This window comes from Anopheles coluzzii, chromosome X (assembly GCF_943734685.1).
Source record: "Anopheles coluzzii chromosome X, AcolN3, whole genome shotgun sequence".
NCBI lineage: Eukaryota > Metazoa > Arthropoda > Insecta > Diptera > Culicidae > Anopheles > Anopheles coluzzii.
Window position 1 is genome coordinate 13,957,444 of NC_064669.1, and position 27,585 is coordinate 13,985,028.

Sequence of the window (27,585 nt, forward strand, 5' to 3'; positions counted from 1 at the left end):
TTGTTGTCCTCTTACAAGAATTCCAATAGCTAAATTATTCCGGTTTTCCATAAATCACTAATTAATAGGCGTTTGCAATTAATGTAAATTCAATTAAAGACACTTTTTGTTCGTTTGTTATTATAATATTAATGTATAGTATATGTATATATATATAATATGTATATATAAACGATTTGCTTTTTTTTTGGTTTGCAACAAAGACCACTCATGAACGAGGGGGGGGGGGCTTCGCATTTTGGCTTTTCGTTGTCTCTTCGTCCACATCCGCTTGCAACTTAGTAAGGTAAAGGAGAAGTAGTAAAGAATGTTAGTGCCGCACTTAGTGGTTCAACTTTTGGCTCAACCTCTGGCTGCACTGGCGCGGTGTGGCGACGTTTCTCGTATTGGGATTGTTTGGTTTGTTGTTTTGTTTTGCACGATTCAATAAGATTTGCCTTTGTTTTCACTTTCAACTAGAATGTTTGTTTCGCTTGTCAACAGTTTTGTTAGCCGGTTTGGTTTTGCTTTCTTTTCACTCGCTCTTTCCCTTTGTTTTCTTCTCTGGTGGTGTACGGTTACAGTGTGTGTGTGTGTGTTTGTATATAGATATAAAAAAAATCTCATCCTCTGCTGTATTGTAACACAAACGCGTGGTTTAATTGATGCTATAGTCTCTGCTAGAAACTGTCCAGCTCTTTTTCCCATTGCTACTATTCCTTGCTCAATGCGTTTGCTGCTGTTTTTGTTTTAGCTTATTTGATCGCCTTTTCCATTTGGACGTGCTATGGATTATATTTTTCATCCGCCTGGCTGTGTTTTACATTTTTTGCCTGTTTTTGTTTTGCTCAAATGGCAACATTCCTATTGATTGTTTGTTTTATGTGCTTTTGATGTAAAAGTTGAATTCCAATTTACCAGTTTTCCGAAAAACAGATAATGGGGAAGGTTGGGAAGGCGGTCCCGAGGTAGGGATAGAGACAAGGGATCGGGGTGTTCCTTAACATGGAAAGTGCAACGTCTTTATTACTGGTATGTACAAGTGTTACTAACAACGTATCTCCTCATCGTTACTGCACCCGCCGCTCTCTCGATCGACTCCAGGGGCGGCCATAAAACAAATGAGCAAAACAGCAAAAGGGTAGCCGCGACCAGCAAACGGAGAGATTTGTAAATCTCGGGCATAGGTGTATGTGTGTGTGTGTGTGTGTGTGTGTGTGGAGGCATGAAAAAGAAAAAGGAGTAAAATCTCGTTGCTCGTATTTTTGGCTGGTTTTGGCACGTGTTCGTCTTAAATTTGTTGGCCTGTTTTGCTTGATTTACAAAGGAGTATGTTTTTTTTCTTCTTCTTCGTAAAGAACTGTTTTTTTTTTGGGAATAGGAAGCGAGGAAGAAAGCTTTCGATTTATATAGCTGACGTTTAACCAATTTAATTTGTCGATATCGATATAGTTTACTGCGCAGTAGTTATGTTATTTTCTAATTCATGCGTGGCCTCTCACGCCTCTCCGCCCTATACATTTGCCCTAGCGTTGTGTTTGCTTGCCTGTTTGTTTGTTTGTTTTTTTTTTGTCTAGTGATTTTTTGTTTCTTTTCGTTTTCTCCTTCCCTTTTTTACCGTTACATCCTTCTCTAGCGCTACCGCCTTTTGCTACCTCTTTGTGTGTTTTTAGTTTTTAGGTTTTAGTTTTGTTTTAGTAATTATCTCATTTCTAGTTTTTAAGTCCACCATGAAACCTTGCTATAAAGTGTGTATGTGTTTTGTCTCTTTGCCGCTTCGTGATGCATTTTTAAAACCCACCATTGTTGATCCGCCCCACTACTGCGTTGCGTTGTTTGGGCTTAAGTCTTACAACATTCTAGCTAAAAAGAAACTAAAAACCAACACAGTCTGCCTTTTTTGTTTAAAGGGGATTTTCCACCACCACCACCCCATATAGATGTTGAAAAAATAGTCCAATACCATTTGTTTGTTTAACCATTCGCTTGTGTTTGGGGTAGTTTGGAGTAGAGAAATGTTCGCAGTAATTTTCCTGGGGTTCTCTCTCTCTCTCTCTCTCTCTCTCTCTCTCTCTCTCTCTCTCTCTCTCTCTTTCTTGCTTTCGTTTTCATTTAATAATATTTGATTTATATAAATGTGTAACAGTGAAGTAGGGATATTATTGAAGCTTTTTTTGTTCTTTTTTTCTCCTGTTCCATTCCTTTAGCATCGCTCGTTCATGCTCCATGTTATGCCTAATAGATGGTTTTCTTTGTGTGTAAATGTTTTTTTTTTGTCATCTTTAGTAAGTGTTGGTTGTTTTTTCTTAAATTGTGTATTACTTTTTGTTGCTGTTGCTGGGGTTGTTGTAGTTGTAGGCAACCTCCAATGATGCAGATTTTATAGTGTTTTTATGATGAGAATGCAGAAACTTTGATACAATAATTTGGGTTAAAGTTTAGTGTACACATGCTTTTGTATGCTTTCTTCCTTATTTTTTTATCAACATATGTGTGTGTGTGTGTTTGACTCTTTTTTACGAACGATGTGGAATCCTGTGGCACAATAGTGACTGCTTTCCGTATTACAATCCCACTGTTTTAGCCTGTGTATTGTCTAAGTTAACACTTTCTGGTCCAAACAGACAGAAAAAAAAACAAAACAAAAAAAAAAAACAAAAACCGAAACAAACGAACGCACCAACATGTCAAGCCACAGTTGCTAGCTTGCGAAGCGTTTCGAAAGAGGCGCTCAGTAACTGTCAATATCACTTTTCAAAAATTGTGGGAGTGGTATAACCGGATTGGGAGAGGCGCGGCTTCACTAAGCGAGTGTGTGTTAGCGAGTCTTGGGGCCAGCTTGGGCCACATACTGGACGACATTTACTATCAGGCCATGCAAAACCCCCGATTGGGAGGAAGGGAGGAGCAAAAGGAGGCTAACAATAATTACACGAAGGAGTGCAGTAAAAGATTTGGTTTGGTCCTAGCCTGTATGAGTGCGCCCTTGAGTGGTGTGCGCGATGGCACGGGCGGAACGTAACCTATAGGTATAGGTAAAGGAAGGTGCACGGTAGCTCTCAATGGGGAGGGGGCTATAATAATAATAAGGCAACTAAGACGAATAGTAGACACATCGAACTTATCGGGTACAATTTTTAATAGCTACATCGTTAAACCTAATGGCTATGCGTTGACAGAATCGATGTCCCTTTGACCGCTTTATACATTTAGAGCTAGGCTTGTAGGTTTGCCCGTGAAGTGTTTCCGAGAATGCCCGGCTAATTTAACCTAGGTAGAATGGGAATAGTAAGTAACTGAATACACCTTTCCTCGGGCTCGTCTGTGCATTTTGTCGAGTTCTTTTTGTTGTTGCTTTTTTCCCCAAGGGAAAGAACGAGCTCTTCTTGTGTGTGTGAGTGTTTCGTTTTTTTTTGTGTTTTTGGAAAATAGTCTCTAGATACACTAGACTTAATAGGAATGAGATACAATGTTTCGGGATTAAGAATAAAGGCGCCGGTGTACTGTGTGTCTCGAGCGTTGAGTACGCTTTTCACCCTACTCCGTACACTTTCTTTAGTAGTAGGTGAGTAGTAGATGGAGTAGAACTTTTTGGAGACATTGGAGAGAAGAAACAATCTGCGTATGCCCGACAGCTTTAGCTATCAATTGGCTTCCTCTCTTTCCAGAAAATAATGTAAAAAAATATATATATATTATATAACTAATTGTATTCGTAGTATAAAAAAAAACAATTTTAATATACAGTGCCCTCATCTTGTTCGAGGCTGACGCTAAAGAAGTAGTTTTGAATCGTTTCCCTCGTAAAATAGTCGTAAATTAATAGTAATAATAATAATAAATGCATTTCGTGTGGCACTTCCGTATGGCAAACTTCCCATCCTCTGTCTTCTGTCCGCTCTGTTAGTGAGCGCATGTTCCGATCGGACACCCAAGCGTTCCCACCCCGAGCTTCGAGATGGCCCAATTCTTAACCAAGGGAGAAAAAAAAGTTCATTTGCGATGCGTTAAGTACGACTTTAGGGAGGGAGGCACGAGGAAAGTGCGATACTACTGCTGCTTGCAAGCGGCGGCGGATCTAACGGTGCGGCGGACCAGGAGACCTCCAATCGATTTGATCCGCCACTGCTTCGGAAGAGAGCTCGATTTTGGGTACTGTTTCTTTTTAAATCAAGCAGTTTTCGAGCACTGGTTGAGTACGGGCCGAAACGCTCGGCTTCATATCCCAGCTCCGGTGTGCTTTTGTTTGGTTTCGGGAAATACTAAACAAGTGAAAAGTTAAGAACAGCTAACCACCACCAATTTGGACTCAAGTGTCCTCATTTCTGTCTCGTGTTTGCGCGATTGACAAAGAGAAAGAGAGAAAGATAGAGCGAGAGATACATTTTTAAACGCAATAAAAACAAAGAAACAGAAACAAAGGTTGATAAAAAATGAACCAAAACTCAAACGAACAATAAACTGCGATGCCTCTTGGGCAATGATAATAATACTAATCGTCTTACCCGACGCTCACGTCAGACCGAGGGATATTTTTCATTCTCTCTATCCTTTACTCTTTCTGGCGAATAAGCGATTTGTTTTAAAAGAGTAAGTGAATTTTGGCACGTTATTCACGGGTACTTTGGGCGGATACTGAACTCTCCTGTCACCAGACACCTCCGCTGAAAGCTAGCGCACCGCCCAAGCAAAAAATATAATAATAATAATGATAATAATAATAGTAGAAGTATTGGAGATTAATCTTTACGGGTGTGTTATACGTTACAGGAGCGTAACGGGCTGTTTTAAGAGGGGCAATAATAAAATCTATCATAGAAAACTAGCATTAAAATATCGAAAAAATAATAACTTGAGTCCCTTCGAGGGCGCATTACTTGCATCCTTCCCCTAGCAGTGCATTCCATTCCATTCTATCCATTGCTGTGTCATGTTTTCGCTTGCAAATAAGTTTTGTGTTCTTCCTCTTACTTCCTCTCATTTTCTGCGTTCCGCGTTCCGCAACTTCTACCGATTATTGAGCAGCTCTTCTGCACACAGCCCGCTTTCCTACAACAAATGTGTCAAGTCTTTACCTTGGCTTTAAGTAAACACTGCATTACGCACTGCACTGGTTGAGTGTGTTTCTGTGTGTGAGTGTGTGTGTGTGTGTTGGGCGAATCTCCCAAACGACTCAGTGTAAACTGCTGGCAGCTTCACTGGCAACACTGCTACTACTACTATTGCTGGCCAGCGCCATCGGGTGTGGCTCGGACAGGAATGGCACACCGGACCCGGCCGACTTCAGGTACCGGTCGACGAACAGCCGCCGGCTGAGGTACGGTGCGGTGGGCGGACCGTCCGCCGGGGCGAGCAGCCGGTGCGGAGGTAGCAGTATGGCGGCGTCGGGCGCTACTACTGGTGTGCTGACTGATTGTAAGATCGGTGGGCCTGCTGGTACGCTATGGTGATGATGGTGGTGGTGATGGTTGTGAAGGTGCTGCTGGTGGTGACCGTGCTGGCTGTGGTGATGGAAGATGGGCTGATTACTACTGGCGGCCGCCATCTCGTTGACAGCTAGATGCGGTGACGTCTGCACTACACCTGGTAGTGTAACAGGTGGCAATGGTTGTGTTGGTGTTGGTGGTGGTGGTCCAGCGTACGGTTGTTGCTTCTGCTCAGCTGCGCGGGACCGTGCGTAGCCGTGGGCAACCGCTGCCAGGGCAAGTCGGCCACCACGTCCGCGCCGCAGTCGCTGGGTGGGCGGTGGGGCGCCGGCGGGCAGGGCGGTAGCAGGGTCGCGATCGTATGGAGCGGCGTGGCCGGCCCCGGGGGACGGAACATCCCGCCCCAGGCCGTTGCCTTATTTGCCCTCCCTGTAGGGCTTGCAGTAGGAGTAGCGATGGTTCATGTGCTGGCTGTAGGAGCCGGAGTGCGAGAAGCGCTTCAGACACTTGCAGCACTGGAACGGCTTCTCCCCACTGTGCAGCCGCTTGTGCTCGGTCAGATGGTGCTTGTGCTTGAACGCCTTCGGACATTCCATGCACTTGTAAGGACGTTGACCTGCAAGACGTTTACAAATGGGACCGGATACAAGAGATTAGCTGATTGTTATTGTTGACATAACGTAACCTAACGCTACACTAGCGCAATCATAACGCTAACTCATCGATGGCGTGATTAAGATGTAACGCAAAGTAACGCACGTTTTACGTAAAATACCGGTATAGTAACGCTTGCGTAACGTAATCGTAACGCTAGCTTATCGGTGGTATAGTGAAGACGTACATACCGTAATGTTAACGTAACGCTAAAGTGTGTTTTATCTGTATGTTAGGTAACGTAACCACTAACATAGCTACAATGTAACGGGACGGTGACTCACCTGAGTGTTCGTACTTGTGTCGCTGCAGGGAGCTATGCTTGCTGAACGTCTTGTCGCACTGATCACAGACGTACTGTCCCTCGGCATCCGGGGCAGGGTGGGCCAGCGAACCGGCATCCTTGCCGCCGGCACCGGTCGCTGCCCCATTGCCAGCACCTCCACCGAGCCCGTACCCGGCGCCCATCCGCTTGGGCACGTTCAGCATCGACTGCAGCAGGTGCTTCTTGTCCGGGAAGGCGCCGTAGTAGCTCGCGCCGGTCTCGTCCGGCATCATGTCGAGCGCGCCCGGGCTAAGGCTGGCCCGGCCAACCATGGTACCGGTGGTGGCCGCGGTCGACACCGCGGCTGATAGCTTCGGCGAGAACTTCCGGAACAGCTGGTCCATGCCGGCCAGGCTGGCGGGATGGTGCGGCGGATGGAGCCCGTGCATCGGCGGATACTTGCCGTACGCGTGCGGCGACGGCTGGGACGGCAGCGACGGCGCTGCCGTGTGCTGACCCCGGCCGTCCTGGGGCGAGGGTGTGTCCCGCGGCAGCCCGGTCCCGAGGCCAAGCATGGCGTGCGCCTGCGGTCCGGCCGTAACGCCGTGGATCGGGTGTATGTCGTGGTAGAAGTAGGCGGTCGGTGAACAGGACGCCTTGATGCTGAGGTTGATCGCTTCGTTCAGCGCGGACATGGTGTCGGCCTGGAGCAGCACGGCCGGAAGCGAGCCGGCGGCTAGCGCCGTGGCGGCGGCCTGCGAGTTGGTGGCGGCACTCAGTAGCGCCTCACCGACCGTGAGCAGCCCCTTCTTGACGGATAGGTCGAGCGGCTGGTCGCCGGTTGCGTCCTGCCCGGTTACGACCGACGGTGCGCGGTCGGCGTGCAGCGGCGAGTTCGGCGTCCCTGCCGGGGCGACCGTCTGGCCGCCGGCCTGACCACCACCAGCTGCATACTGGCGACCGACACCGACACCACCACTGCCACCGGTTACGCCCATCTTGCGCTCCCGGGATCGGTTGTTCTGGAACCACACCTGCACAACGCGCGCCTCCATCTTGACGTGCTGGGCGATCGCCTGGAACTCGTCCCGGCTCGGCTTGCTGTTGCGGGCGTAGTACTTTTTCAGCTCGTTCTGCTGCTCTTCTGAGATGGAGGTGCGGACGCGCACCTTGCCACTGCCACCCGGTCCACCGTGCGGTCCTCCGACACCGAGTGCACCGCCGGCCATGCCACCGTGCAGTCCGTACGCACCGCCGCAGTCGCCCTTGAGTGCGACCGTATCGTAGTCGGTGTCGTCGTCGCTGCAGCTGCTGTTGCTGCTGTTGCCACTGCTACTGCTGCTGATGCCGCCGCCTCCGGCGATCGTACCCGGTGGCACACCGTTGCCCGTTTGTGCCAGCGCACCCGACGCGCTCATGAACGGGTTGAGTAACAGGGAGCGCTTGCAGAACATCCGCGCGTGCTGCAGCATCTCCGGCTCGGTCGCAAACTCCTCGCTGCAGTAGATGCAGTGCAGCAGGGCACTGGACACCGAGGGCGAGAGGGAGGATGCGGCCGAGGGCGACGAGTAGTGCGCCCGTTCCATGTCCCGCTCGTTCAGTTTGGGCTCGTCGGACAGCTCCAGCGATGGGTCGATGGCAGTCTCCTCGGACGGTTCATCTTTCACGACGGACAGCGTGTCATGGCTGACAGATGACGTCAGCTGTTCTTGTGTCTGCTGTTGCTGCTGCTGTTGCTGCTGCTGGTGCTGCTGCGACTCCATCGAGTTGGTAGACTCCATCGCTGGTTCGTCTAGTGGTTCCTGCTTGGGAAGCAGTGGCAAAATCAGCTTGCTCTCAGCAGATTGCTGCTCCTCGGGATATTCGCTCTTTTGTGGTTGGTGCGACGACTCCTCCCCATTCTGCTCCTCTACAGCGGAGCCATTGTCGGTGATTTTCTGGAGTGCATCCTCGTGAAAGGCGGCCGGAGACTGCCGACTACCGGCTGTGCTCGAGCCCATCACGACCTCAACCTTCTCCTCCGCGCAGCTTTCGTCCTCCTCGTGCTCCTCCTCCTCTTCGTCGATTTCCATGCGTTCGGACGGGTTCTGTTGGGCGACACCTTCCGGCATCGTGACGACATCGATCGACGAAGCAGGCCGCCGGGCCGATTCCGGCCGCTGCTCATCCTCGTCGCCAAGCAGCGAGGTTGTGGCTGGCGGCGGTGGTGGTGGCTGTGGCGGTCCCTGCTGGTGCTGCTGCTGGTGCTGCTGCTGGTGCAGGCCATCCTCCATAGGCTCGTGCGTTTCACTGTCAGTAGACGACGACGTCGACTGTGGCTGCTGCTGGAATTGGTCAAACAGGCGCAGCACGTTCGGATCCCACATGGCCTGCATGTTGTGCATGGCGACGGCGAGCCAGGACGCCTGCTGTATCTTGGTGAGCAGCAGCGGGTCCACACCGCCTGGCTGCGGACCGATCGCGTCCAGCTCGTGCTTGGTCGCGGAGGAACAGGAGGAGGTGGGCGACGGTGACGTCACTAGGCGGAGTCGTCCGGCAATGTCCAGATCGCGATGGAGGGCCGCCTGCGGTCGCAGACCGATCGGCGAACGGCCAAGCCCACCAGCGCCTATCGCACCGGGATGCCCGTTCGGGATGCCGGTGAACCCGTTGCCACCGTGGAACGGGTACTGGGGCGATCGGTGGTTACTGTCACTGCCGCTACCGCTGTTGTTGGAGCTATTGTTATTGTGGCTGGTGCTGTTGTTGTTATTGTTGTTGTGGCTGCTACTGTTGTTGTTGTTGTTGTTGTTGTTGTGGTTGAGCCTGATGCCCATATTGATGCACTTTTTCGAGGTCATGTGGCTCGAGTAGGAACCGGAGTGCGAGAAGCGCTTGCCGCAGTTCGGGCAGACGAACGGCTTCTCGCCGGAGTGGATGCGCTTATGCTCCTTCAGATGGTGCTTGAATTTGAACGCTTTATCACATTCGTTGCATTTGAATTTCCGCCGCTGCGACGATTCGTCGTGGGAGATCATGTGGCGCTGCAGTCTGTACACGTTGGCGAACGGTTTGTTGCACACCTTGCAGCTCTGTTTGAGAGACGGGGAGATAGAGAAATGGAGAGAGTCATTTGAGGAGGGTTCTGCCATGGCAACGAATAGTTTGAGTAGTTCCAAAGGGGGCGTCAAAAGCAGTGATTGCACATCTGTTTTGTACCATTACCCGTGTGGTGGTTCGGGTGACGAAGATGAAATAGAAGGCAAGAGGAATGGAATTTATTGACTCAACAAAGAAATGGATTTCCAATATGACTAGCGTTATATAATTAGAAAAAGAAACATCGGTAGTTAACAATTGCAAGGTTCATGAATAATAGCGATTTTGGTCATTGTGGTAATATAAAATACTGTCGAAGGCTTCGGAACTCTAGATATACAACAGCACACATATTTGATCAACTAATAGGAAACAAACGCGAGTGTTACTTTGATACGATATTATCTTCAGATATCAAGAGTAGTGACTAAGTCTGGAAGCTGTCAAATTGTTAGACTTAATTTCCAGAATAAATTGTTGGCTGAGGTTCGACCAAGATGATCTGTTTGGCTAACTGGGCAGTTGCAATAGGATTGAAATTATGAGACACGCAACAAGGTTCTTTTGGCTTTTCCTTCCAAAAACTGGGAGACACTCAAGAAGAACTCCACGAAAGATGCATCGGAACGGAAATATCCAGAGATGTATCTAGGTAATTACTCAATATAGCCTACTGGCACAGTTTTGCCAGCGAAGTTTCAATGCTGCATTAGGAACACCGAAAGACCCGAAGACGCCTAACGACGCCTAAAAACAAGGTATGCAGTGTGAGGCACGCGACGCGATGCTCGCACTGCGCAAACCACCTCATTGTCTGTCGGACCTGATTGACAGGGCACGTTGCGAGCTGTATTGGCTGGATCGTGCTGGGTAGGACCTGTCGCAGCCTGTGTCACTTTGTGAGCGGGCCAATGAGGAAGGTGTCATAGCGCAGTGACCGCCAGACGTTTAGAATGACCGATAATGCGTAACGCGGGAAGCAACCGGAGCGCATAAATAGATCTTCATGCGTGTGCATCATTCGGAAGCATATTTGGCCGTTACCTAACCTAACCTTCCCGGGCAGCAAAACTTTCCCCGAAGCGGCACGGGAAGCACCGTGGCCTTTCCCCTCCCCGAGGGCTTCTCATTGCCCGTGCAAGTGCGGTAAACAAATTTGTATTCAATCACAAAAAAAGAAGAGTGAAGAATACGACTGGCAATAAGAAAAGGGGAAGGCGAACACCAACTGACGACGACGGCGACAACGGTTGAACAAAACAGACCGGATTGATCCCAAAATTAGTGCTTCCACTTCGGGGCGCTTCGTTCTTCAACGGCATTCGGTTTCCACACATGTGTGCCGGCAGTAGTCGACGCTGCCTCCACAGCCAGAGGACGGCGAAGCGCGCAAACCGGCGGCCTAGCAGAATACCGCACCGAGACAGCGAGTTGTATGCGTGCGGAGGGGAGTAGAGAAAATATATTGCAGTCATTTCTTTAGCGGAGGCTACTACACGGCCGTAAGGTAAAAATATCATCACGTGGTTGGGACTCGGCTTTGCTGCTAAACACAGCACAGCAACCTCTGGTGTGATTACCACATGTGAGTGTGTGTGTGTGTGTGCCGGAGAGTGTACTGCCAGCTTCCGGTGTGTAATTGAAGATGCATTTCTGATTGGTGTTCGCACTTAGGGCTCTCTAATGGAGAGCCATAAAATCTGTGGTTTCCTCCAAGCATTTCTCTCACCCAAGAATTGGCGAAGTGATGCTTGGTGCGGATTTTAATCGCTGTGTTTTGTTTATGCCGCAGCGCGACGCTTCTGCAGGCTTGTTGGTGTATTACATTTTAGAGGACTGCTGTAGAAGAAGCCCACTGAGTGGTCATCCCGAGAGAGAAAGAGATAGAGAGAGAGAGGAAGGGAAAAACAAATGACGTGGGCGATACATACTAAAGCCGGGTTAACGGCGGATGTCACGTAGAAGGAAGATGTCATTTTTCATCACAAGCATCAAGGTGGGAGGCGCACGATCGACGAAAAAGAATGATAAATACGCCGAGTGACCCTGCCCTCCAAGCAGAGGGCGCCTTGACGATGCCAACGGGGGCTTTCGCTGTGTCGCCACATCGCTCGTAACTCATCTCAAGGCGGCTAGAGGGTATCGCCATTCGATGTCGCGTTGCAAAAATATGCTTTTGGACAACAGCTTAGAGACCACATATGTAAGGGGGGTTGGCTTTCTGTTGTTGGGTGGATTGGGACCTCCGAATCTTCCCCAAAGAAAGGAAATGCGATAGATATCCCGGCAGCTGCGTCTGGCGACGACGCCACCGAAGTACGCGTTCAGAATTCGGATCCATGTGTTTGTGTGTGTTGCTCAAGAAGTGAAGAGTTGAGCAGCACGGAAATTCCCCCGCACTGTTCCCGCGCACAAAGAGAAGGCGACTGGCTGCCGTACGCTCGGTTAAGATCGCATCGTCAAGGTAGGGAAAACACCGGTGTACGCGCCCAACAATCGGTAGCAGACATGTACACGCGGTTGCAGAGTTGCCGCAGGCTGGTGGGAAAGCAGATGTTCACGTTTTTCCATTTTTGGAGGACACATGGCCACATTATGGTTTTCGGGTGGGGCGTGCAAGAGCCGCGGCGACGCGAAAATAAAAAACAGAAGAAAAAAAAACAAAACACCCCGCGAGAGGAGCGCCCGAAACGGTTTAAAAATAAAAACCTCCGCATGCTCCGGAGGAGCCACTGTCGCGCGTACGCTTGTGCGGGGACGCGTGAGGACTTGTATGCGCACCGCGCAACACGCAAGGTATAATTGCACCCCGGTGCGCTGGGGCCTGTCAGCACCCGGTGCATGAAGTTTCGATCGAGTTGAAGGGATTTCTGTGCTCGCTGCTACCTTTGTTTTGGGGATGTTTAGAAGCGTTTTTTTTGGTTGTGCCACACACACACACACATCACAAAAGAACTGGCGACAGTTGCCTCTTTGTGTGACAATTATTGCTGAGCATGTGTGTGTGTGAGATGCGACTGGGAGGAACAGAGTGTATCTTTGTTAACCTGCGCCAGGCACGGCGGTCTTGGGCGGCGGTGTCCGAACTGGAGGTATGATGAGCTGGTGGACGCGAGTCAGGAAATGTGCGGCCATACGGCGGCTGCTTCAATTGCCGATTCACGGTTAATCAAGATGTTCGCTCGCTTGGCAAAGAAAGGCAAAGAGAACCCCCGGTTCCTGGACGCATCTGTTTTTGCTTGGAGCTTAAGAACCCGGACTCTTGGTTGGCTTGCCGAGTGGACTGAGCAGGCGAACGGGACAAAGAAACGGAGAACGCCATCGGGAGGTGAAACGCGCCGAACATTGAAGGCTGGAGATGAAGGGTGTTCACTGCGTGACGGCTTAAGGTGATAGCAGAACACAGCTAGCCAGACAGCTCGTGAGTGAGTGTGTGTGTGTGTGTGTGTGTGTGTGTGTGTGTACAAGGTAACGGCTCGAACGGGGAAGGATGGGGGTACGGTTGCACGACCTGGCGAAGGTTGCGCTCGTGAATCACAGGGAGGGGGGAGCTGAGTGGACAGTGCAAGGAGTCACCAGGGGCTGGGGAGGAAAATCAAAGATGCCCGCGTAACGGGACGGCTGAAGTGCTCGTTGAGACTTCGTGCGAGACTTCGACTTCGATCGGTTCAACCTTTTCGAGCGTTCAAGCGTTCTAAGCGCGCCATAGCGGTGTTGGAATTCGTGGAAAAGGCGTAGTTCGAGCAGCAACTAACGTGATAATTTAAAAGTAGCAGCAGACGCAACAACACAAAAAATATGGGCATAATCTCCGAAGTGCTCGAATTCTTTGTGTAACGGATGAGACCGAGGGTCGTGGACCGAGGGTAGTGCACCGTCTGGCGGTTGAAGCACGGGTGGAATTAGAAGAGACATTGGGGAGACATTCAGAAGGGGCATAAGAGGCAGTCCATAATCCGGGATCGATTTCAGTGCATTATGAGAAGTTATAGCTAGCGCGCGGTAGTGCCCGGGCTATAGATGTACATCTTGGTCGTATGTTAAGCACATTCACATCTACGACAGGTACCAGCAGCTCCTATCTTAGCACTGCTTCGCTACACTTCAGGAATGCCTAGACTGGATGCGAGTAGTTGGGATATGCCCACCCGTAAAGTAGAGTGCGTGAACAGAACTTACCGCATCGGCCGACGGTGCGTGATGCATCTCGTGCCGCTCCAGCTGATCCCGACTGGCGAACGTGGTCGGACACTGGGCACACTCGTACACGGCCAGCTCGGCACCGCCCTCCTTCGCGGTGGTGCCACCGGTCGGCAGGCTCGGCCCGCTGCTCGAGTTGCTGCTGCCGTCCTGCGCCGGGCTGATCACCATCGATCGCGGCCCGTACGACCGGTCGGCCGCCGGTACGGTTTGCGGGGCCAGCCCCGCCATCAGCAGATCCCGCGGCGAGCTGCCTCCCTGGGCCACCTCTAGCTCCTCCTCCTCGTCCTCCCGATCGTCGACCAGCTGGGCCAGCTGGTGTTTCTGCTGCTGGAGCTGCAGCAGGCTGCCACACTTGGCCTGGAGCCGGCTGCCGACCAGATCGCCGGTGGCCCGAGCGCCCGCCACCGCGCTGGCCGCGAGCGAATCGAGCGGGGCTGGCAGGGGCGACACGGCCTCCGGATCGACGTGATGTTCGTCCTCCTCCGCCATGCGCTCGTCGTCCTCGTCCTCTACGTCGTCCTCGTCGTCGTCGTCCGGTGCGCTAGTGTCGGTCGGGAACTTTGCCCTCCGGCCGTTCGGGCAGCCGCTGTGATTAAGCTGAATGTGTTCTTTCAGTGCCTGAACGATGAACCGAGCCGGGGCCATGGGTGGGAGGGTGGATGAAGCAACCAAAGAGAGAAAACAGAAAGGAAAAACCATAAGTTGAGTGAGTGCGTTTGTGCTATGGGGAGAGTGTTGTAAATGGAGTTGTGCGCCAGTCGCCAGTCACCACGTTGGACCACGTTCACGGGGGGCAATATTGCTTGTAAATGTGGGCATTAGTCATGGAAATTATGACTCATCGGGCATTTCGCTCGTGTCCACAGTGTAGATGTGTGTATGTGTGTGTCACGATTTGATAGGTTCCTTTGATCGAACCATGAGTCATGATTCGTATCTAGTACAATCGATGATTGACGTTGCCGAGATGTACTACGCTGGAGATCTCTTGGGTGCCTGTCTTGCCCCTGTAGACCTTTGCTTTGCGCCATCCACTGACAGATTACTTCAGTAAACGTTGGCAGATGAACGGAAGGTAGCGCAATACCTCTTGAACAGTGACAACAGTTTTGGCAGCTCTCGCATTCACACAAACTGAGCGTCTTCTGTCGATGATTAAACGCGCTCGAATGTCAAACCCGCGCACAACAGTTTAATGTACGCCCTGTATACTCCTGGACAATGTCCATACCTCTCAAACTTTATTTCTACCTCTATCTCCCACTATCTCGCTCTGCCAGAATGCCTGGATGGAACAACCCCGCGTGTCTGTTGATGTCCCCGGTGCTGTCATCAATTGCAATCAATTGCTCTCGTTTCCCTCGAGTCCTCGAGAGTCGCCACAATCAGCCGTTCCCCATCCACCATCAGATCGCCATCGGCAAAGGGGGTCGAGGTGAAAAAATAAACGTACAAATCCCTACGCTCAATACGCCCGGCCGCAACACATCCGCAGGCGGGTGCGTGATCCCTGATGTACTCATCCTTCACCCTTTTTTTCCTTCCTCAGCCCTCTTGTGGATTTGCCCGTGGCCCTAAGTCGGCGAGCCAGAGCCCCCATAGCATGTTATCAGCCGGGTCTTGTGATGTGTGCTCTGTTGTTGTTGTTGTTTTGTTGCTTCGCCGCAAAACGTCAACCTGTGGTAGCGCGCCCGCGAGCTTTAATCACGATCGGACGCGAACGGGGGCCATCACAAAACTCATCGCGGCTCATCGACTGCCAAGCTTTCTAGGCCGGGCTCAATCATTTACACAGTGCCGCTCGTTGCCTTCTCTCCCGCCGGGCGAAGGGTACCTTTGCGCGTTAATAGCCGGCCGCAACACACAAAACCTTGCAAGCCTTCATTGAGACGACATAATGGTAATGCCGCTGGTGCTCCGCTTTCTGGCTGACTGACTTGGCTTGGCCAGACCTGTGTTGAGGTTTGCTACCCCTTATCAAACCTCTACCTTCAGTGCGCGCACATGTGAGTGTGTATGTGTGTGCGTGTTTGTGTTTGTTCTCTTTTAATCATGCCTTCAGTATTTGCATTTCCTTCCCTTCCCTCCCGTGCTTCTCCCTAACCCCCAAACCACATCCCGTCCATCCATTTGCCTCGCGTGACGTGCAAACGACAATTGTAAATTGTTTATTGAGACTGAGATTTTATTAGGTTTTTTCTTCCTCTTCTCGTGCGTCGTCAGACGTCGCTACTTCCTCCCGCGGTGCCTGGATGCTGGAAAGATTGCGCTACGGAGATGCCTGACGAGGCAGGAGTTTTCGGGCAAAGGCTTTTATGGCAAATCACATCTCAAAATAAACTCCGCGGATGTTGCGGATGCCCCAAGCAGGATGGTTTGAGAGACAAAAAAAATACCACTCACACACTCACACATGCGGGGAATGACTTGTATTTTCAGTCATCAATTGTGTGTTGAAACGCAGTCGAAGATTGGAGTCGGAGTTACTGGCTTTTGCGTGTTTGCTTTGCGTACCGGTGGGGCGAAACTGGGGCGAGCAGTAGCTAGCAGCTACTGCTGCCCGTTCATTCCATCTGGTTTTGCGATCTGCTGCCTGGCACAGCGGTAAGTGTGTCGCTCTGCGTACGCGCTAATAACGCGTAACGATTATTTGACAGTTGTACGAGCTGTCAGGTAAACTAAGTATCGAAGCGAGTGGGCACCAAGGCTGGGAGTTGGATGTCACTCTGATGGGACCGTTTGGAGAATCAAAGTAGCTGCAGATATACGTGGCAGGTCTATTGCTCTATACTCGGACCTTAAAGTCTGCGACGCGTTTCTGTCGCGCCGTCAAAAATCGATATCTGTGTTTGATATTTGCACGAGCTGTCACGGAACACGTATCAAAATCACTGGAATTAAGATATCTTTGTTGTTGGATATCATTTGGAGCAAATGTTTGGGATGTGCAGTATTTTTTTGGATTTAAAATTCAATTGATGTCATACTAAATAACAGCAAACTAGTAACTCTTTGTGTTTGGGACATCATTTTGATCCAATGCTTTGTGATGCAAGGCTGCTAGATCTACAGGATATTACGAATTCTTAGTTCAGTTCATTCCGGTTTTGCAATTGTTCTAAATTCCTCAAGGTAGTTAGGGAGCATTTTCGTGCAAAACAATCCTTATGACAGCACGACCGGCAGCTTGCTGGATGCCACTAAAAACTCCCACCCACCCGTGTAGTGTTTCATGTGGCCATGTGTGTTTCTCCGCTGTCACATTCCTGCCTCGTCGAGGATCACCCGCGGCGAGGATCGTTGGCTGACGCTGTCCACTAATTAGCCCAGGCAACTCAGCAGCCGCTTATCTACTTCCTAGTAAAACATCCGCTTTATCAATGGCTATTTTTTTTTGTTCGGTATTCCCTGGGGTAGGTTTTAGTCGCTTCCAGCTAAAAATATCGTGGCCCCACGAGCGGCAGATTGACGTACGACGTTGCTTTCGTGCGCTCTCTGCGATCATGACTGGCAGACACATACGCAGTACAGCGCCGCCGTTTAGTACGATATGGGGTTTCCCGTACCGCGTCAGCAGCACAACGCTGCACATTAAAGATAAGAAAATGGTAGCAGCTAAGGCTAAGGAAAGCAGCAGCAAAAATGAAGGAAAAAAAACGAGCATTCGAGTAGTAAAAACAACCTGGACTAGATTTATTTTTCCTGCTCTATTTCTCGCGGTATCTGGCCCGCAGCCTGGACCCGGACCGACCCGGCCACCGGCCAGCTCGTCGCGTCTCGAAAGGTGGCGTAATGCGAGAAAACCTACCGGCGGTTGAGAGCGTACGGCGAGACGAAAAAAATAGCACCAATCGATCAACCGTACATTGAACATTTTGGAAATTCTGGGCCCGGGGGCGCCGGCCGAGCACATGCACCCCCTTCCCTTTACCGTTATCCACCCAGCAGTTTATCGAAATGAAATTCTTCGATCGACTTCGAGCACACGGAGCTGGGGGTTTAGTGTTTTTTACTTCTTCTCTTCTTCGATGGGAATTGCCAAATGTGTATGACCTCGTGCGTTGGCGTCCTCCTGCTCTGGCCCAAATGAATCTGGTCAGAATATAGCACAGACACACACACGCACACACCCACACACGCTCACAAGGGGCGCGCTGTTCCCAGTGCAGGACTGACCCGAAACGGATATGTGACCGGAATGCAGTTCGAAAGCTATTACCCGGTGGCTTTTTTTTGTGTTGTTGCCAGAGCGCCATCAAAGTGACCGGACCGGAGAGAATGGTATTGATGCTACCGAACTGGCGGGTGGGGTTTTTTTTTGTTGTATGTTGCTAGGACTCACAAATGCTTACCTCGATTCCCTGAACCGTCTGGTGGCACTGAGGGCACTGAACGCAGCAATCGCTGTCCGCTAGTGCATCGTTTTCACTGTCCTTCGGTAGTCCGGATGGCAAGGAAGGAACTGCAAATAGAGGGATGAACACACAATCGAACGGTTAGTGACTTTCTCGTGCCGATTCGAGCCACGCGGTAAGTGCTCGGTTACCTAGAAATTGGAAAAAAGATTGAACAAAAAAAACTCTCTCTTTTTGTGTGTGTGTGTGTGTGTGTGCGAGAGAGAAAAGTAGGAAATGAAACCGCCCTTCCCGATTGAACAAAACACCCGAACCCTAGTCGGATCCAACCGGACACTAACTGCTCCTTCGCTTTGGGCTATATATAGCGATTTAGATCAGCTACTAGGCGACCGGTTTCATGCCGGACCATTGCGAGCGAAATGGTGAAGCACGCGCACAGCTATAGCTGCTGCTTTTTTTTGCCCTCCCCAAAGCGCCCGATGAAACCCGCCCATTTGTCTCGGTGTATATGCGTGTGTGTGTGTGTGTGTGTGTGTGTTTTTGGAGCGCTTTTGTGGTGATGTGCGCGATAAGGGGTTTTTCTGTTTGTTCGCACCTGCTCTCCCGGTAATTGAGTTGGTAACACATGCGGTCGGATCGCCGCTCGACCAATGAAAGCCCCGGACAGGGTAGATCCATAATCGGCAATCCCACCATTTTGTACTCTACCATCACCGCTGAGTCATCTGATTTGTGCTGCCACAACGAGGGGGGAGTGTAATGGAGGTAATGATAAGGGCATTCTAGTAGACGACATGGAGCACTCGATAATGTGTGAAGTTTTTTTTTGGTATGGAGGAGCTACTGGTTGAAATATTAAAAGAACTGCAATAAAAGAATACTTCAAGGTAGAGTACAACGTGAAGATGTCACCAAAACCCAAAACTGTTTGGAAAGATGTTATTGAAGTGTTTTTTTTTTGTCTTTTATGTTACGGTTCCCGACGGAAGATCGTAATCTCTGGACGAGAACTCCAATGTGAAAATCCCTGAACGCTTCAACAACACTACGGTACACTAAAACCTGTGACGATGTCACCAGACACCAACGCCCTCTTAAAAGTGATATTAGAAACCGCAGTCCTCTTGTTACAGATAAGAGCATCATCAAGAGGGTAGAAGAGTTCGTCCGGAGCCAATTAGCCCGACTGAGGCAAAAGCCCGAATGCTCTTTAGGGAATTAAACTCTAAACCCACCCGGAGCAACCTGCGTGCGATGTGAGAAACCTGGAGATGTGTGTCAAGTCCGGGCTCTGAGGATCGTTTCAGCTATCAATTTACGTTCAATAAATTCTGAGCCATGGTGTGTGTGTGCGCGACCGAACCGACCAACTGTAGGGACCAGCGCAACACACATCCCAATGACTTATCGCTAAACTCCGAAGGCCCGCGCGCGCTGCTCGGGCACTGGTACCTAGCGGCATTATCACCGTGTTCCCCGGAACCATCTCCTCGTTCTTCAGGCCAGGGTGTACGGCTGCAGTAATGGGTGCGTGTGAAGCGGGACGGCGAAGGCCACTCGGGGCCACTATACGCTTCCCTCCCTGCGTACCTTTAGGCTTTTCGGTACCCTTTCGTGCACATTCCTTTCCCGGTTGTGCTGATAATTGCCCGTTCATAACCACACAAACACACATACACACCGACACACACACTCACAAACACACACACACACGCGCGCGATCGCTTAGAGTCTGGGCAGCAGAGAAGGAGCATCCCCCTGGCACTGTGGAGGCTTTATCGCAGCCCCGGGGCACTCTACTCCGTACGATGATCTTGCTGCCAGCAGAATCCACGGGAAGCGTCCCACTACCCGATCACACATTGCTTGATTAAGACACAGGGAAAGCGGGGTAGGAAGAGGGAGAATGATTCCACTCAAGCTTGATAACGGCGTGAGCACGCAACGCCCTACTCCCTCGGACACAAAACACCGCGGTCCGGTGATTGCGGTTTTCTTTTTTTTTTTTTTCAGTTACACGCTCTGTACTGACCAACAAGCGGAAGTCTAATTTCCGAACAGTACGGCCCTGAGCAGTAGGTGGCGAGGGCTGGTTGGGTTACCGATTATTCGGAATTTCCAGCAGCAGCAGCCTCCCGACCACGTTACGATTCGTCGACGCAAACAGGTCACCCCCAGAGCCCCCAAGCAAAAAAGGCAGGGAAGCTGTATGGCACAGCACCTAGGGGGGGGGGGGGGGGGGGCCCAGGTCCAGGTTCGATTTATACTGCAACGCGCTGCACTCTTGGGCTAGGCGGTGGATTTGGTGTTTTGATGCAACCAGCACGTTTTGTTGATTGTTTTGCGTCGGCCGGGGCCGGGATCGAAGGGTACCGTCACCGCCGACGCCACCGCCGCAGCCGCAAGTTGTTGATGCTTCCGCAATTGTTGGCCGTGATTGTGGCGGCGGTGTGGTTTCGGACTATACCTGCACCAATGTGCGGGAGGAGTTGGGAGTTGGGTTGCGGGGGGTGTTATTTTCCTAGACAACTAATCTGCAGTCCCGAACGTGGTTAAGAAGTCACCGGAGTTGGAATAGGAGGCACAAAGGCACTGTACAACTGACACTGCAACTAAAACGAAATTAAAGAAGAGCCGTGACGTGATCGATAGCACTGCCGGGGCTTGGTAGTATTGAAATCAGTACATGTAACACAAACACAATAGGAGCTAACACTTACAGCAGAGTTTAAGAAGAACTGAACAGTCGCGGATTAAAAAATGTTAGACGTTGAAACTAAAATCTGTAACTTTGTACTTCAGGATCAACTTTCAGGCTTCAATTTATACAAATCCCTTCAAGCTGCAGGTCAGAGTTAGTACCTCGAGCTATTACTGCAAGAGCTTTATGCCACACCACTGGGTATTTCACACCAGATACATCAGTTGCGTAGGAGATTCTAAAAGCGTTCAATGATGATCTGAAAAGCACTAGACGTGGTCTTTTCCCTCGGATCTAAAACGTTTACAGCTAGTACATGGAAGCATCAATTGCAAGATCTTCTGTCAGCTTCTATATGTAAATTACAAGTAGAGTAGTAAAAACTAATCCAAGACATCAACGAAGCTTTCACAGCACAGCCACCATCGCGCAACACTTTGGATCGTTACGTCTAATCTCGTACCAGCATCGTGTTCAAACCCGCAAAACCACTTATCGCTCAGGTAGAGGGCAAGAAAGGCTCACACACACACACACACACTCATACACACATATATATATATATATACACACACACATAAACACATGCTTACACGGGTTCGATAGTCAAAGTGCGTCATAACCGACACCGTGCTGAGGGATGTTTCCCTATCGCTGATTAAGGGTTAAGGGATGTCACACCGTCGTTTTCTTGATAATCTCACGGGCACGCGCGGGGGAAATGACTCAAAAGGATGTGGACGAGAGCACTGTTTGGAAGATCCAATCTTCGTGAAGCACACACACACACACACGCACACAAACACCCAGCAGGGGTCCTTAATGGAGGATGCGAAGAACTACTCAGGAACTAACCAAGGCAAAGGTAAGGCAAGGGCATGCAATAAAGAACCGGAAAGGTAAGGATGGTCTGCTGCGCACCTCTGTGTGCAACCATTTCCCGAGCACACGTACAACCACACACACACACAGACACGTACACAAGATGGGAGGAGCGAAAAGGTGTGTATCACCGTGTGTACGGGAGCGAGAAGGCTCCCGGTTCGGTTACCGCTCGTGCAAAAGGATAAGCGCGGCATCCGGACGCAAGGAGAAGGGCACACACCGCTGGCGATGGCGAAGGTGAACGCGTCGGGCACCAAAAATGGATACCGAACGGAGCGGGAAAGAGATAAATCAAGCGAACGGGGAAGCAAAAAAGGAAGACAGAGCAGAGAAAAAAAAGGGGAAGGATAGCCCATGCTCGCACAGGTTGGACCATTCGGGCGTTCGGGTTGTTCCCGTGTATGTGTGTGTGTGTGTGTGTTTGCTTGCACTGTTAAGGGGCGGAGTGCTGTAGCTGTAACTGTACATCAGCGACACGGTCGGGCAACCCCAGCAGAGAGCCTCATCGCGATCGTTTCTGCATGGACTTTGAATGTAGCAACAAAATAGATACAAAACAAACAAATAAATACACCTACACAATCTGTACACACACATACACATGCACACACACACACATTCACACTGTTAGTTCGAAGATGAGGTCGGGCACACTTACATTGCAGGGAAAACTTGGTCGAAGATGGCATGATACTTCCTTCCGCGTTGTAGTACGTCGACACAGCAACGCTGCAGGACACCATTGATTGGGATTTGAAGGGAACTGGGCGGGTTTTTTTTCTTCTTCTTTTGCTGTTGCAGATGTTATGCTCGATTCTCGCTCGGGCCGACGCTCCTTGCCCGCCTGATTGATGCACCCACACACACACACACTGTTGTGCACTTTTTTCTTTTCTTCTTTTCTTTTGCTTCCGCACACTAACACTTCCTTTTCGCTGCACACAGAACTGCACAATTGGTGGCTGTTTTTTATGCTTCTTCTTCTTTTTTTTTTGATGGGTTGGGCCTCGTTTTCTTTTTGGTGTTTGTTTTCTCTCTCTCGCGCGCTCTCTCTCTCTCTCTTTCTCTCTCTGTTTGATTGTAGCTCACTCACCCGGCCCGTTGATAGAAGAAGAGTCGGTTCGTCGGTGTGCTGCTGCGGCCCGTGGCCACCAGTGGAGGGAAGGAAGGTGTGCGTACGCCGCGCACCACACTCGCCCTCGGCTGCCGGCCACCACACATCCCGCAGGGGACGGGCAGGTTGGCCGTGAAATGGGGGGCAATCGCGCGTTTAACCCGCTTTGACCGGCGACCCCTGCACCCGTTGCACCGCGCCACCAGCACGCGTTACACACCAACACCGCACGGCGCACATAGATGCGGGAAAGAAGGGGGAGGGGGGGGGGGGAGAGAGCGCGGGGCAAACACGTGAAATTTGCCCAATTGTTCTATCACACAACACACGCACGCACGCACGCACAAACACACAAACTCGCCTTTTTGCTTCCGCTACAAGGACGCACTTGCCATATCACCTCGCGAGCTCACTGGATGGAGGTAAACCATGAAACACGGAGGGGGGAACAGGCGGAGGAGAAAAGAAAAGAGATTGCATTAAAGATTGATTTTGGGTAAAAAAAAAAATGAAGCATAACATATTTTAAAACGTGAAAATTGTAAGCCAACGAAAGATGAGGGGAAAAAACGGCACCGACACCGAGCGCCCGCGGCCCGTATTGAGCCGTTAACGAGCCGCGCTGGCTAACTACTGGCTGCCCTAACATTGATTTTGATCGAGGATTTCCGTTGCTGGTTGCAGGTACGAAGAGAGTGGAGGAAGGAGACGGGAGATTGATTAAAACTTCAAACTTAAATTAAACAAAGAAAATCAGTTCTTTTGTTGCTGCTGGCTGGAGCGAAGCGCACACACACCGTTCTCCTACACAGAGGAACTACTAACATCGCTTTTGGTTGTCTCTTGTAGACAGTAGAATGCACTGCCGCATTCACCGAATGTCTCTCCTTCTTTCTCTGTGTTTGTCCTGCTGACGCAATGGTTGATGGTGATTGTTTGATAATAGGTTGCCGTTTTTTGTTTGCTTTTGAAACACACACACACACACACACACACACACACAAGTACACACACATTGGCACAAAACACGGTCCACCCGTTCTATTGTTTCCCCGCAGGCATCCTTTAGCTGCGTGGGCACCTGTGGGTACACTCCACAGACACGCTTGTTTTGCTAACGAAATTTCTTGTGAAACGCACATCCGTTAGTCTCTGGAGTGTGTCTGTGTGTATCTGTATGTCTGTCCAAATCACTTCCTTTCACCAAGAAGCTCGCCACCGTTCCACCACACAAGCTGGAGCGATCGATGACGCATTTTCTTTTTGAATGGGTGCACACACGTGCCCAGCCGCGCGGTAAAACGCGCGCGGACACACAGACAAAGCGCGATCGTGTTTGAATGGACTTTTTGTCTCTCGTTTGTGAAGGTATGGCTGGGATTTTTTTTGTTTCTTTTTTTATGCTTTCTTTCTGTTTTCTGGCGAAGGTTTTTGTTTTTTTTGTTTGCTCTTTGGTGTTTTACATCAACTCCACGTAGCACGTGTGTGTGTGTGTCTGGGTCCTAGATCCTCTTTGTTTGTGTGCCTTTGAAGGACTGTAACAAACACTGATCCTGCGAAAAACAAAAACTGGATATTCTCCCACACGCACACGCACACACACACACACACACACATATTCACAAAAACACGCACGCACCTCGTCGTCACCGTTTTTCGTTGTCGTCGTTCGTCTTTTTCTTTTGTTGTTGTTGTTGCTGGGCGGGAGGGAGGGTAGGATATTCTCAGTCGTCGTCGGGAAGCGTCGACGCCGGCTGGCACATGTTTACACTACGAACTCTTCTGCTAGACTAACAATCGTATGCAACGCGTTCCGGCGCTGCTGCTGCTGCCTGCGCTTGCCGTTTCGATGTGCGTTCGGGCTTGTGAGTGTCCCCTGGTCCGCGCGGCTTTTTACTTCCCCTTGCAGCATCCCGTGCGCAGGGTGCGGTGGCGCGAGCGAGACGGAGCGTGCGAGTGAGCGCGACGGCACACGGGGTCCGTTTTTACAACACGGGCGAAGGGTAGCTGCGAATGAACCTTTGCTCGGATGAACCCTATTTTTCCTTGCGTGAGTGCCGCGGCGCTGTGCAACTGTGAGCGCAAGGGAGAAAGAGTGAGTTAGAGCGAGAGAGCGTTAGAGAGAGAGAGAGAGAGAGAGAGCAGAAGGGAACGAAACGATGGGATTGAACTAAGGGAGCACGCAGGAACGATCGGGTAACAGGGCGCGGACGATTGCGGTGAATGATCGTGTTTCGAGAGTTCTGCGGTGATAATCCACTTGTGTGTGTAGGCAGGGCGAAACAAAGCGATCCGATCGCAATATTATACTGCCGTACTGCCTGCTTCTCCCGGTTGCCGTTTTTTGCTTCTTCTTCTTCTTCTTCTTCTTCTTTTATGTTTGTGTGCTTCTTGCCCCTTTGGAAGGGTTTTCATTTGCTTTAACGCGTACGGTGTGCAGGGCCCGGTGGAAGGGTGGAGCGCACGATTCCATCGGTGAGTGACCGATAATGCCCGTGGCCGCAGGGAGCGCTGGAGTGGGGAGCGTTTCTTTTCTCAGGACGCACTTTATGGAGGAAAAGAAAAGAAAAGAAGAGAAAAAAAAGACAAACCATGCAGCATAAAGAATAAGTCAAACATGAGGGCGAACGGACATGTAAGTGTGTTTGTCTCTGGGTGGGCGTGTGTGTGTGTGCACACACACCCTGTAAAAGGAGATGGACTGTTGTGTAGGTGAAATAGCAAGTGGCTGTGTGTGTGTGTGTGTGTGTCCATCAAGGATACTGTTGGAGGGGGGAGCGATGGTGTAAAATGGAAAACTAAAATGCAAAAGTGAAGCAAAAACAAAAAAAATAGCTACTCATCACACAAAGATGCTCCGCGTGCATTGCCACTTTGCTTCCTTTCCCTACCCTCGCGCGCTTGCCGTCAACCATTTCCGGTGAATGTGCGTGTGCATGGGGAACCTTTTTTTTCTGCTTTCTGCAAGTTTGTTGCCCGCTGTACCCTTCGCATAATGTAGTACGCTTTGCTTTCATCTGGCCAGTCAGTGTTTCGCTCTGTCTTGCGCTTCCGTTTCGTTCCGCTGAGGTGGACGCTGGCAGCAGGAAGTAGAGTCAGAGCTTACAGCGGCCTTCCTAGCGGGTTTTCCTAGAACTTGCCGCCTTACCGCAACCCCTTGCAAGCTGGCGGTCCCGGGAAACACATCCATCGGTGGTCGGTGGTCTATTGGATGGATTGCACCCCGCTCCAACAGGGTGCGCTATAGTTTGATTCTCCTCCAGGAGAAATCCAGAATGGAAATTTTTGATAGTTCAATTACAATTCAAGGTACAATTATGTTTTGAAGCCTTTTTGTTAAGATTTCGGATTGATTGATTGATAAAGTATTGATTGCGCATATTGTTTTACGCAAATAAAATTGACTGGAAAACTTACTTACTTGGAAGATAACAAGGCACAAGAGAAAATCTAAACATTTCACCTCGCGGGCCGCAACATTCTGATATAACAGTTTGAGTTACGGATTGAAATGGATTTTTGTTTACGTATAAAAATATCCCAACATTACTAATTATTTACTTTTACATTCAAAAAGTCATCGCTGGTCAAATGATATGCTCTCAAGGATCTCTGCTCTATGAGGTTGAATGCAAGTCGACAAGTTCTCTTAGAAGTCTAATCCCTGTGATAATAAAATAAGGGGCGTTTGGTGCAAGTGGTTGAATATTATTGGTAATTTTTATTTAGTTTAGTAGATTTGTTTATAAATTTCATATACGGAAAAATGGAATACTAATAACCGAAAACTAATCAAACTAAGCACAATAACTCATAAACTAACCACTTGACCACTTTGGTCTCTAGAAGGCCTTTCTCTTTAATCAGTTTAGTAACTAAACTAAGCCAGACATAAGGGCCGGTCTGGTGGGACAGTCGTCAACTCGAACGACTTAACAACATGCCCGTCATGGGTTCAAGCCCCGAATAGACCGTGCTCCCATACGTAGGACTGACTTATCCTGCTATGGTAGCAATAAGTCACTGAAAGTCAAGACAGGCCTTGACCGACAATGTTGTGCCAAAGAAGAATAACTATACATAGTTTCTTGCTTTATGTGAAGAGTGTCTGAGTGTGTTTACCACATCAACACGTTCTTTGAAGTCTTCAACGCTATGTGACAACGGATCGATCAAGAGTGTCACACATCAATTCGATATGTGTCTATAAATCATATGGGAAAGTACACCGGATTAGTTTATCGCAAAGACTTAATTTAGACAAACTTTGTTGACATGAACCAACTTTAGATGATGATACCCTGTTTGTCTTCTTCTTACCTGTTATTCTTCATTACTTTAATTCGCTCTTCCAGCGACTTTAACACGGATTTTCAGTCAATAAGATTAAGGAAAGCCGATCTCCAGATGGGAATTGATATTCTCCCGTCTTTGTAGAATCCGGTTTATATATCAATTACACCATCGGTTCCGTTTGTTAGAGCTAAGATGAGCGAGCTATAGGTATGATGCTCAACCAAAACGGACGAACAAATGTTTCATTTCGGTTCATTCCATAAAAGCTCTAAAACGCCCTTTTCCTTAGACGTTTGTAAAATTTTCTCACGTTCATTCAGATTCAGTTCCAGTTCACAGCTTTCAGTGCAATTCACATATCTGCTCCAAACTTGCGCCATCGCACCATAGTTTATTGCTCACGATTCGCACACCGTGACCTAAACGGGCATTTAAAACGATGACTCAAAATAGGTCAGCATTTGTAGCATCGCATCGACACGCAGCGGCACAAACACACGGTCAAATACAAATTACCAATTTTTTGCACCTTGTTTCCCGGCCGGCGTGGTTCGTGGAAATAAATCCATCATGATTTCACAAGTGTGTGTTGGGGGGGGTGGTGAGAGGGTTAGAAGGGAGGAGAC

General features: G+C 49.8%; 1 protein-coding gene across 1 annotated transcript; it reads right to left on the minus strand.

Annotated features, from left to right (window-relative positions):
- Positions 1-5,813: 5,813 nt before the first annotated feature.
- LOC120948304 (zinc finger protein 1) lies at positions 5,814-25,855 on the minus strand. Its single transcript, XM_040364484.2, has 6 exons — positions 24,303-25,855; positions 22,208-23,075; positions 17,958-18,067; positions 13,582-14,223; positions 6,344-9,395; positions 5,814-6,021 (listed from the first exon to the last, which is right to left on the minus strand). The coding sequence occupies exons 2-6, from the start codon at positions 22,290-22,292 to the stop codon at positions 5,822-5,824; spliced, it is 4,089 nt and encodes a 1,362-aa protein (XP_040220418.2). The 5' UTR covers positions 22,293-23,075; positions 24,303-25,855; the 3' UTR covers positions 5,814-5,821.
- Between the last annotated feature and the right edge of the window lie 1,730 nt (positions 25,856-27,585).